At 39.1% G+C, this 12,454-nt stretch overlaps 1 protein-coding gene across 1 annotated transcript in view; it reads left to right on the plus strand.

Moving 5' to 3' along the window:
• Positions 1 to 12,454, plus strand: part of IL23R (interleukin 23 receptor) — a 130,975-nt gene that overhangs the window by 17,079 nt on the left and 101,442 nt on the right. Inside the window, exon 4 of the mRNA XM_007959338.1 lies at positions 10,280 to 10,440. Within this exon, the coding sequence (XP_007957529.1) occupies positions 10,280 to 10,440 (161 nt within the window). The remainder of the gene's footprint in view (positions 1 to 10,279; positions 10,441 to 12,454) is intronic.

The following is a 12,454-nucleotide window of genomic DNA, read 5'->3' on the forward strand; positions in this document are numbered from 1 at the left end:
GTTTGAACCACCATCCTTCTGGTTAGCAGTCAAGTGCCTTAGCCACTATGCTACCAGAGCTCCTATATATATATATATATATATATATAGACATCATCCCTGCCTGGGATGGGCTCACAGACTGTTTAGAGTAATACCATTTACAGAATTTTCAGACGCTGGAAAACCAATGGGAACTCTGGTGGCATAGTGTCTCAGGCATTTGACTGCTAACCAGAAGGCTGGTGGTTCAAACCCACCAGCCACTCAGAAGGAAGATTAGACAGTCTACTTCCATAGTAATACTGCCTCAGCAACCCAAAGAGGGGTCGCCATGAGTCAGATCTGCCTCAATGACAGTGAGTTTGGTTTTTTTGGGGTGGAAAACCAATAGAGCAAATATTTTTAGATAAAATATCATTTCAGTCTCTCTAAAATCATTTGCCTATTCTGACAATTTATGATTGGCTTGTTTTCACCACATCAGCTTCTCCACATGCATATTTCTAATAAACTGTGTGGTAGTTAAGGTTGTATGTCAACCTGGCTGGGCTGTGATTTTGAGTGGCATAGCAGTTGGATGTAGTTATTCCCCTTGATGAGTTTAGATGAGGTGTAATCAGTTCCATGGTGGAATCTGCTGTGACATGTTATTCAGTGGAAGAGGAGTGCCTTCATGGTGTGGCCTACTTCCGGCATATATAGAGAAGCTTTGGGAATGGTTTTGAGCTTTCTGGCACATTTCAGATCCTGCATTCGGCTTGAGTCTTCATCTCTTGTTCCTGACTTGAACAAGTGACAAGCCAGGTCACCTATAAATCTTGGTATTGTGCCATTTTGCCTGCCAACCATGAGTTCTCAGCTTTAGCAGCCAGCAGCTGTCTAAGTTAGGAGATTCCTCCAGCTCCAGTGGGCCTGGAACAAGAGGCAGAGTTGAACCCCAAGATCAAGGGGCCTCGGCCCAACCCCTAGAGCCAACACTCTGAATTTAGACTTCTAGCCTCCTAAACTGTCAGAGAATAAATTCCTGTTTGTTAAAGCTGTCCACTTGTTATAGCAGCACCAGAGGAACTAGAAGATAACCAGGAAAAATTCATATATATGGTGATTCCAATTTTTTTTTTTTTTTTAACACTGTGAAGCTATGTTTCAGTAATTCTTTTAGGACTCAATATGTAGTTCATAATTGAAAATCCTTTCCTTCCCTGATTCTGCACCTGTACTCAGAAATTAATTGTGATGGGAACAAACACAACCTTGCTGACTGATACTACTTTACATTCATAACAACTAACCCCTCTAGAGCTTCCCAGCATTTCTATTATATTCATTAGCCAAGTTAGTCTCCCACTATACTAGATGATTATTTCCTTTTCTCTCTGATTTCCAACATCTTCACTTCACTCTCTATTGATTTCTGCTTCTTATTTCACTGAGAAAGTAGAAGCAACGAGAAGAGAACTTCTGCCTGCACAACCTCCCTGATCAACTAACATTGACTTCTATGCCCATATACATGGTCTTCCCTTCAGCTGCTATAGATGAACTACTGTTACCCTCAGATCAAATTTCCACTTGTGTACTTGATCTTACTCCTTTGGCCTACTCAACATTGCTCAAACAATTTTCCTCTCTTTTGCACCATCACCGTTTCTATCTTTATAATATCTTTCCCATCAGCAGTCATAGATGCTATGACATCAGCCCTCTTGAAAATTCTAGCATTTTGTTGATTTCTACTCTTTTTCTTGGTAAAAACTCCTCAAAAAAGTTGTCTGTATTTTCTGTTTTTACTTCCACTCTTCTCATCCTCTCTTCATTTTAGTCTAGTCAAACTTTTGCCCTCACTACTCCACTGAAGGGAGCTCTGGTAGCATAGTGCCTAAGGCATTTGACTACTAACCAGAAGGCTGGAGGTTCAAACCCACCAGCCACTCCTTGGAAGGAAGGTTGTGCAATCTACTTCTGTAAAGTTTTACTGCCTCGGAAACCCAAAGGGGGTCACTATGGGTCAGTATCAACTTGATGGCAGTGAGGTTTTTTTTTTTTGGTAATGACTACCCCTGGGTAGCACAAACTGTTAACATGCTTTAATCCTAACCAAAAAGTTGAAGATTCAAGTCCACCCAGAGACACCTCACAAGAAAGACTTGGCCATCTACTTCAGAAAAATTAGGCACTGAAAACCCCATGGAGCACAGTTCTACTCTGACACACAGGGGATTGCCAGGAGTTGTAATTGACTTGACAGCAACTGGTTTTTAGTGACTTCCTGTTATGGATTGAATTATGTCCCCCCAAAATATGTGTTGTATACCTAATCTGTATGCCTGTGGTTATAATCCCACTTGGGAATAAATTGTCTTTGTAATGTTAATGAGGCAGGATTAATGTAGGGTGTATTATCTCTTTTGAGATAGAAAGGAGATTAAAGCAAGCAAGGGAAAGAAGCAGAGATGGGGAAAGAAAGATACCAAGTCACATGGGAATTATCCAGGAACAGAAGCTGAGAAGAGACTAGGACCCTCCTCTAGAGTCGACAGAGAGAGAAAGGCTTCCCCTAGAGTCGTCACCCTGAATTTAGACTTCTAGCCTCCTAAAGACCCTCAATAAAATGGATTGACACAGTGACTGCAATGATGGGCTCAGGTATAGCAAGGACTGTGAAGATGGTGCAGGACTGGGCAGTGTTTCGTTCTGTTGAACACAAGGTCGCTATGAGCCAGAGCTGACTCTACGACACCTAAAACAACAACAATAGCCTCCTAAAATGTGAGAAAATAAATTTGTTTGTTAAGCCACTCACTTGTGGTATTCTGTTATAACAGCACGAGATCACTAAGACACTTTCCCATTGCCAAATCCAACAGGTTAGTCCCCATCCTGATTTTACTTATCAGGGACATTTAACACAGCTCTTCCCTTCCTTCTTGCAGCTTCCAGGGCACCACTTTCTCTTGGTTCTCCTCCTGCCTTCCTGAATGCTTTTTCTTAGGCTTCTTTGCCGACCTATTTCTTCTCCAGTAAACTAATAGTGACCCTGAACTCTATCTTCAGACCCTTTATTATCTTCCTCTACATTCATTACCTAAAAATTTCATTGTCATGGAGTAGATCCTGACCCAGAGTCAGAATGCCTACAGGGCAGAGTAGAACTGCCCCATAGGATTTCCAAGGCTGTAAATCTACACAAGGGGTCTGCTACATCTTTCTCCCGCAGAGCAGCTGGGGGATTTGAACTGTGGACCTTTCCAGTTAGCAGGTGAGCACTTAACTAAGGTGCCACTAGGGCTCCTCTAGTACCTAAAGATATCATCCAAATTTATGGCATAAAACTCCAAAATGTATATATCCAGTCCAGACATCTCCTCTGAACTGCAACCTCAATACATCTAACAACTTACTCAATGGTTGCATTTGTTATTAGGTGCAATTGAGTTGGCTCTGACTCATAGCGACCCCGTACACAACAGAATGAAACACTGCCCAGTCCTGCACCATCCTCACAATGTGTGCTATGTGGATGGTTTGAGCCCATCATTGCAGCCACTGTGTCAGTCCATCTCCCTGAGGGTCTTCCCTTTTTTCACTAATCCTCTGTCTTACCAAGCAAGATATCCTTCTCCAGGGAATGGTCCCTTCTGACAACATAAGCAAGTAGGTGAGATGCAGTCTGGCCATTCTTACTTTTAAGGAGCATTCTGGCTGCACTTCTTCCAAGACAGATTTGTTTGTTCCTCTGGCAGTGCATGGTACTTTCACTATTCTTCACCAACACCACAATTCAAATGCATCAACTCTTCTTCAATTTTTTTATTCATTGGCCAGCTCTCACATGTATATAAAGCAGTTGAAAATACCATGGTTTGAGTCAGGCTCCTTAACACTTTAAAGAGGTCTTTTGCAGCAGATTTGCCTAGTGCAATATGATGCCTGATTTCTTGACTACTGCTTCCATTGGGGTTGATTGTGGATCCAAGTAAAATGAAATCTTGGACAACTTCAATCTTTTCTCCATTTATCATGATGTTGCTTATTGGTCCAGTTGTGAGGATTTTTGTTTTCTTTATGATGAGGTGTAATCCATACTGAAGACTCTAATCTTTGATCTTCATCAGTAAGTGTTTCAAGTCATCTTCACTCTCAGCAAGCAAGATTGTGTCATCTGCATATTGCAGGTTGTTAATGAGTCTTCCTCCAATCCTGATACCACATTCTTCTTCATATAGTCCTGCTTCTCTGATTATTTGTTCACCATACAAATTGCAAAAGTATGGTGAAAGGGTATAACCCTAACATACACCTTTCTGGATTTTAAACTACGTAATATCCTTTTGTTCTGTTCGAATGACTGCCTCTTGGTCTATGTACAGGTTCCTCATGAACACAATGAAGTGTTCTGGAATTCTCATTTTTTGCAATGATATCTATAATTTGTTATGATCCACACAGTCAAATGCCTTTGCATAGTCAATAAAACATAGGTAAACATCTTTCTAGTATTCTTTGTTTTCAGTCAAGACCCATCTGACATTAGCAATGACATCACTTATTCCACGACTTCTTCTGAATCCACCTTAAATTTCTGGAAGTTTCCTGAATAACTGCAGTACTGCTGCAATAATTTTTTAATTATCTTTCAGCAAAATTTACTTATGTGTGACATTAATGATAATTTCTACATTCTGTTAGATCACTTTTCTTCGGAATGGACATGAATATTGATCTCTCCTAGTTGGTTGGTCAGGTCTTCCTAATTTCTTGGCATAAACGAGTAAGTGCTTCCAGTGTTACTACATTTGTTGAAACATCTCAGTGGGTGTTCTGTGAGTTCCTGGAGCCTTGTTTTTCACTAATTCTTTCAGTGCAGCTTGGACATCTTCCTTAAATGTTCTTGAACATATGCTGCTTCCTGAAATAGTTGAATGTTGACCAATTCTTTTGGTGCAGTGACTCTGTGTATTCCTTCCATCTTCTTTTGATGATTCCTGCATCATTCAATATTTTGCCCACAGAATCCTTGTATATTACAATTTGGGGCTTGAATTTTTTCTTTAGTTCTTTCAGCTTGAGAAATGATAAGCATGTTCTTCCCTTTCTAACTCCAGATCTTTGCACATTTTATTATAATACTTTACTTTGTCTTCTCAAACTGCCCTTTGAAATCTTCTGTTCAGCACATTTACTTCCTCATATCTTTCATTTGCTCCAGTTACTCTCTGTTCAAGAGCAAGATTCATTCAGTTTGGTCTTTTCTTCCTTTCCTGTCTTTTTAATGACCTTTTGCTTTCTTTGTGGATGATGTTCTTAATGTTATGCCAAAAAGCATCTCAAAGTGAATATTTCAGAATTGTAAATCCCAGATTCCTCTCCTCAATCTTATATTTTCCATCTCAGAAAATGTCAACTCCATCTTTCATATTTTTCAGGTCAAAGTCATTGTAAAATTCCTCTATTTTTATCTTATTCTTCATCCAATTGATCAACAAAACATATTGGATCTATTTTTAAATATCTGACCTCACGATCTACACTGCCATCCTAGTTGAAATAACCTAGTTAAAGTAAATATCTGGATTATTTTAAGAATATTCTAACTAGACTTCTAGCCTCCATCTTTGCTCCCCTACAGTCCTTTATTCACAAGTAGCCAAAGTAATCCTTTTCACATGCACTCCCTTGCTCAAAACTTCCCTTTCTGCTCAGAGATAAAATCTGGAGTCTTTCAATGACCCTAGGCTATCTTACAAGGCCTTCTAAATCTTCCCCTCCCTCCAGTATATCTGATCTCATCTCTAATCTTTTCTACCTCCCTCACCCTACTAAGGGAGCTCTGGTAGCGTAGTGCCTAAGGCACTTGACTGTTAACCAGAAGGCTGGCGATTCAAACCCACGAGCCACTCCTTGGAAGGAAGATCAGGCAATCTACTTCCCTAGTGATACTGCCTCTGAAAGAAAACCCAAGGAGGGGTCGCCATGAGTTGGATCGACAGCACATAACAACAACAACAACACCCTACTAAAGTACTGGGTAAAGTAGAGGGTCAACAAAAAAGGGGAAAATCCTCACTGAGATAGATTGACACAGAGGCTGCGATGATGATGAGCTAAAATATGGCAACAATTGTGAGGCTGGCACAAGACCATGCAGTGTTTCACTCTATTGTAGGTGGGGTCACTATGAGTGGGAATTGATTCTATGGCACCTAACAACAGCAACGCCCTGGTAAAGCCTCAGAGACTTCCTTTTTGTTCTTTTCTTTGAAAATCTGCCTCAGGGCCTTTGTACTTACTTTTCTCATTGTCTACATTGCACTTCCTTGAGAGAGCCACAGGACTTGTTACTTTACTGTTCTGATTTTACATCCTCAGATAGGTCTTCTCCAGTTCCCTAAAATAAAAACCTCCATCCTTACCCTCAGCCCTTCCTAATCTCTTTACTATTATATTTTTCTTCTAAGCATTAAACACCACAAATGTATATTTTTTTGTTTCCACCAGAATGTATGCTCCACAAGGGCTGGAACTTTATCTGTTTGTTTATTGTAGCTTCTGTGTTTAAAGCAGCACCTGCAACATCCAAAAACCAAAACTAAACCAGTTGCCATCAAGTCAGTTCTGACTCATGGCAACCCCATGTGTGTCATAGTAGAATGTGCTCCACAGGGTTTTCAATGGCTGATTTTTCAGAAGGAGATCACCAGACCTTTCTTCTGAGGTGCCAGCCTTCACTTAACAGCCAAATGTGTTAACTGTTTGCACCACCCAGAACCTTACTGCTTAGAACACATTATTTTTGTAAAGTGGCATCTAGTTGATTCTGTCTCACAGCAACCACATATGACAAAGTAGAAATGCTCAGAGGGTTTTTTAGGCTATAATCTTTGCTGAAGCAGATTGCCAGATCTTCCATGGAGCCACTGGATGGGTTTGAACTGCCAGCCTTCAGTTAGTTCCTGAGTATTAAACTGTTGTGCTACCAGGGACATGTTGTTGTTGTTGTTGTTATGTGCCGTTGAGTCGGACCTGACTCATAGCGACCCCTCCTTGGGTTTCCGAGGCAGTATCACTATGGAAGTAGATTGCCCAACCTTTCTTCCAAGGAGTGACTGGTGGGTTTGAACCGCCAGCTTCTGGTTAGCAGTCAAATGTCTTAGGCACTACACTACCAGAGCTCCTGGCACCAGGGACATAGTGGGTGTTAAATAAATAATTGTTGAATGAATGATCAGATAACGTGGGAAATACTATTCACCGTTATCATCAATCAGCAGTGTTTAATGAATATCAGTTAACTACAACTCCAGCGAGATGCAGGGGTAACTTCAGAGAAATAGAAGCCATGTGGACTCCTTTCAAAACATAGTCTGTTATATATTAGAACACACACAGAGAAATAAATTTAAAAACTGCATAATACACAGCTATATGTAAAAATTGTTCAAAAGTACAGCCAGTCATTATTATTTATTTCTTCGTCTAAAATAGTGCTTTGCGGTCTAGGTGTTAATAAGAAGGTAGATTTTAAAAGCAGAATTAAATCACCTAATGACTATGGTTAATGTAGGTTTGAGAATACATTTCCATTTTGACTTGTGGTTTCAATATGTATGTTGAAAGAATTAGCCACAAACCAGTTAAGAACATCTATGTGGTTTTTCTCTAACTGGAAAATATTCAAAGGTGCCCTACTTACTACTTACACATAGTTGCCATTTTCTTACTTTCACGTCTGAATTCTTGTTCAGCAGGAGGTGAGCATACCTTATAATAAGTTCTCAACTGTTTATATGCTCCATCTTAGTTCAGAAAGAATATAAGACAACCATGTAAACACCTGAATTTAGTAGCCTAATTTGACTTTAGATATAAGCAATATAAAGGAAATTCCACTTGTTGAAATACAACAGTTTTAAAGGTTTCATTTCTTTTCTTTAGAATGTGTTAAAGTTATATGTCACAACTTTTCGTTCATAATAATAATAATAATTTAAAAAAAAGCCCAAAGTCACTGCTCTTGAGTTGGTTCTGACTCATAGCAACCCCCTTTGGGTTTTCGAGGCAGTATATATTTACAGAAGTAGATCACTCTATCTTCCTTCCTTCCTTCATAATAATGATTGCTTATGTTTAATGAACACTTTTTTATCTATGAAGCAAACTGCTGCGTGTTTTCTTATTTCTTTTATTATGATTACAACAATGCTGTTATTATTTCTATTTGACAGATGAGTAAACCCAAACATATAGAGATTTAACTCACTCCAAATCCATCAAGTAGCAGAGTCAGGACCTTAACCCAAGTCTGTCTCTTAAGCCCATGGCCTATGCTTTTAGTCCAAACAGTTAAGCACTTGACTATTAGCCCAAAGGTTAGTGATTCCAACCTACCCAGAGGCTCCTCAGAAGACATACCTAGTGATCTGCTTCTGAAAGATCACTTTCAGACTTGACAAGAACTGACACCACATGCTTTCAGTCACCATGCTATGCTGCCTGGCCTCCTTGTCGTCTCTTGGTGTTCACAGGGATCTCACTGCTGGCATGAGGACAGAGATTTGTTATGGCTTTCTTGTGAGCTCCAAATTATGGCAACCTTATATATAATAGAACAAAAAGTTATGTCAGTAAGCCAGATACCTGCTTCTGACACCTGACAACCTCATGTGTGTCAGAGTAGAACTGTGCTCCATAGGATTTTTAATGGCTATTTTTTTGGAAGTAGAACCCCAGGCCTTCCCTTTGAGGCATCTCTGGGTGGATTCAAATTTCTAACCTTTTGATTAACAGCTAAGCACATAAACTGTTTGCACCACTATTGAAAATTAAAACCTGAGGTGAACTAAAGCAGCTGCTGCTACCTGCAAAAACCAAACCAAACTCACTGCCGTGAAGTCGGATCTGACTCATAGCAACCCCTCCTTGGGTTTCTGAGGTGGTATCACTGCGGAAGTAGATTGCCCAGTCTTCCTTCTGACGAGTGGCTGGTGGGCATGGTATGTAATTCCCATTACCATTAACCCATTAATCTTAAGAGAGATTCCTTAAGGTTGTTGCCCTGTTCTGGTAGTGGTAATATGTCTATGTGTATATACAGTTAGGTATCTTTCTATAGTATTTCGATTCTCAGATACATTTATTGCTTAATAACTATAAGGTTGATTGCTCTTTTCCTCCAGAAATGTCTCTGGATTCCAAGAGATCTGAGTGGCTGGCAATTAATAATCCTAGCTAGAACGTTAGGGGGCTGAAGAAATTCAGGAGATGCTGGAGATGCTGAATGGACACGTAGTAGTGACAGGACGTGAAATAGAACCCTAGGTATCTGAGTACTAGTGATTTTAAAACTCACTCTTTCTTATCAAGTTTGTCCTCTGGAACAGAGTGCAGCTGATGGCATTAGAAAAAGAAATCAGGTTACTGCTTGTCTCAGCAACATAGATTCTATAATAGGAACAGTACAAACATGATGAACATGACCCTGATCAAGAAGGACATGAAAAGCTGTGCAGTGTTTCCATTCACTAAATATAATGTCAAGTGCCTGGCTTTCCACCACTATTCAAACTTCAAGGTTATTAGTATTAATTATTCTTAATTAGCATATCTATATCAAGGTAGGTTTCACAGTGCAATACAGTTAACTTAGGAGTCTGTAAGTAATGTAATAAACAGCTAACACAAGGACTACACCATTGTGCTATTGGTGAAGAATACTGAATATACTGCCGACTGCGGGAAGAAGGAAGAAATCATTCTCAGAATAAAGACAACTGGAATGCTCCATGGAAGCAAGGGTGGCAAGACTTCATTTTTCTTCCTTTGGATACACCATCAGGAAAGACCCGTTCTTAGGGAGGGACATCATTTTTGGTAAAATAAAGGCTCATGAAGGCAAAAGTGCTTAGGGCCTATGAAATTATTTTTTGGATCTAGCTAGTCTTGAATTAGGAGCTCTGGTAGCATAGTGCTTAAGGCACTAGACTGCCAACCAGAAGGCTGGCGGTTCAAACCCACCAGCCACTCCTCGGAAGGAAGATGGGGCAATCTACTTCTGTAGTGATACCGTCTCGGAAACCCAAGGAGGGGTCACTATGAGTCAGGTCTTACTTGACGGCACATAACAACAACAGTCTTGAATTTGTTCCAAAGTGTTTTCAAAATGATATATTTCAATAGCTTTTTCAGAAAAAGTTTGCATGTCTGAAAGCAGGCTGAAAAAAGTAGCATCAAAAAAGTTGAATAATAATTAAAACCAGGCATCACTTGTGATCATTATCTTTTTTTTTTTTTTTTTCAGTTTAGACACAGAAGGAGAGCACCAATATGTCACTGCAGGCTATATTAACATCTCCATTGACTCATTACAAGGTGGCAAGAACTATGTGGTTTGGGTTCAAGCTGCAAATGTGCTAGGCACGGAGGAGTCAGAACGGCTGCAAATTCACCTGAATGACATAGGTAAAAAGCAAAAAATTCTATATGGGTCTTTAATAGTAAATACCTAATTTGTTGAAAAGCATAATTGTTTTGGTTACTTAGTGCTGCTCTGATAAGAAAATACCACAAATGGGATGGCTTGAACAAACAGGAGCTTATTCTCTTGCAGTTTGGATACATTGAGTCTGAGTTCAGAGTGCCAGGCACTAGCGCCTGGGTGAAAGCCCCTCCACTGTGGGCTTCAGCTGTGCCTCTTGTTTCCAGCCTGCTGACACTAGAGGCTTTTCTTCACTCAGATACCTGCTGGCTGCTGAGACTGACAAGCCCAAGGTTGACAAGTAAAAAGACACAGTCCTTGAAGTTACCAAACCACACGGCAGGCCATTAATTCAAGTCCATTGAAAGTCCCAAGGGTGGCAAAGCATGGCAGGCTGCTGAACAGCGATGTGGCTACACGCAGGGTTCAAGTGTGCCATAAGCTGGAGACCGTTCCCCAAGGCTTCTCCTTATATACAGGAAGCAGACCACATCCCTAAGGCAGCTACTCAGATGCTCACAGTAGATTCCACCACAGAGTTGATTACCAGTCTCATCATAGGAAATACTACATCGCTGCCCAGCCACTCAACCAGGCCCAGCCTAGCTGGCACACAAACTTAACTACCACAACAATAAAGAAAAAAAAATCCACAATTCTACCTCCCAGAGACAACTTAAAGAGAAGTACTATAACCATTTGGTTGTACAGCCTTCCAATCTTATTTATGTGTATTTGTTTTTACAGATATTTATTAAGAGGTTTTTATGTTCCGAGTACTATTCTAAGATGCTAGAAAGAATAAGATAGACAAGGTACCAGCCCCACAATAACTTGCAATCTATCAGGGAAGACAGGAAAAAGCAAGGATAATAAAAATGTATAATGAGTCTTAGATTGTTAGAACTATAGGGTACTAAAGAATTATACTATGTATACTATTTTAGAACCTATACTTTTGTTTTTAAAAGTTTTACAAAATACACAGAACATTAATCTCAGAGAACTATGTAGCTATCTGTGTTCACCAGCCAGATTTTTGCTTCAGGTATTTTTACATGCTGCCTTTTACTTAAAATATAATAAATGTTTCCAGTTATTTAATCTACACTATTATATTTAATGTTGTCTAAATATATATTAAATAATCCCTTATTGTTGGAGATTTAGGCTTTTTTAAGTCTTTCACCATTATAAACTATCATGCATTGTACATCCTTGTAGCTAAATATTTGCATATTTCTTTGTTGTTTCTTTAAGATAAATTCCAAAACTGTAATTGTCCTTGGACCTTCTACATCTTTGTCCTAAAGTCGGAGTTTAGCTAAAGAACACCAATTCTGAATCAATCTTTATTGAGAAATCTATTGTTATCAACATTATTATTCAGGATAATTTTAATAAATTAACATTTATTGAGTACTTTCTTATGTGTTAAATGCTTTTAAATATATTATCTTATTTAACCTTCATAACAACCCTATTTTGTAGAAAAGATTGCATTTAAATATGATGTAATACAAAATATAAATGATATAATACAGGCATGAGGAAATGATATTTGAAAATTTGAAATGGTTGGTATAAGGAGCTTCTAATTCTAATATCCTTGACTCCTATCCTCAATCTTTATGGGGGAAAAAAACAAAAACAGATTCCAATATGTCTGACAATTTTTCTGCTGATTAATGCTCTAGGATATGTGAAGCCTTCTGTTGGGGGTACTACACGGTACCCCTTTGGCAATTACTGGAGTCTTCTATTTCAACTAACCTAGAATGCAATTTAAGTGGCGAGTCTGAAAATCTTTCCTTATGCTCTTAATATTAGATGTGAAAACAAACACTGCTGATTACGGTGATGAATAATAGGGTGTAGAAACATGATCTTTTCTTAAAATGGATTTTCCTTGATGGATTAATGATGTTTAAAGGCTAGTGTGTCAGGTATCATTTTGGCAGTGTCCTTTAAATACATATTTATACATATATATATATA

Source organism: Orycteropus afer, unplaced genomic scaffold, assembly GCF_000298275.1.
Source record: "Orycteropus afer afer isolate SDZICR_OR568_19922 unplaced genomic scaffold, OryAfe1.0 scaffold00016, whole genome shotgun sequence".
Lineage (NCBI taxonomy): Eukaryota > Metazoa > Chordata > Mammalia > Tubulidentata > Orycteropodidae > Orycteropus > Orycteropus afer.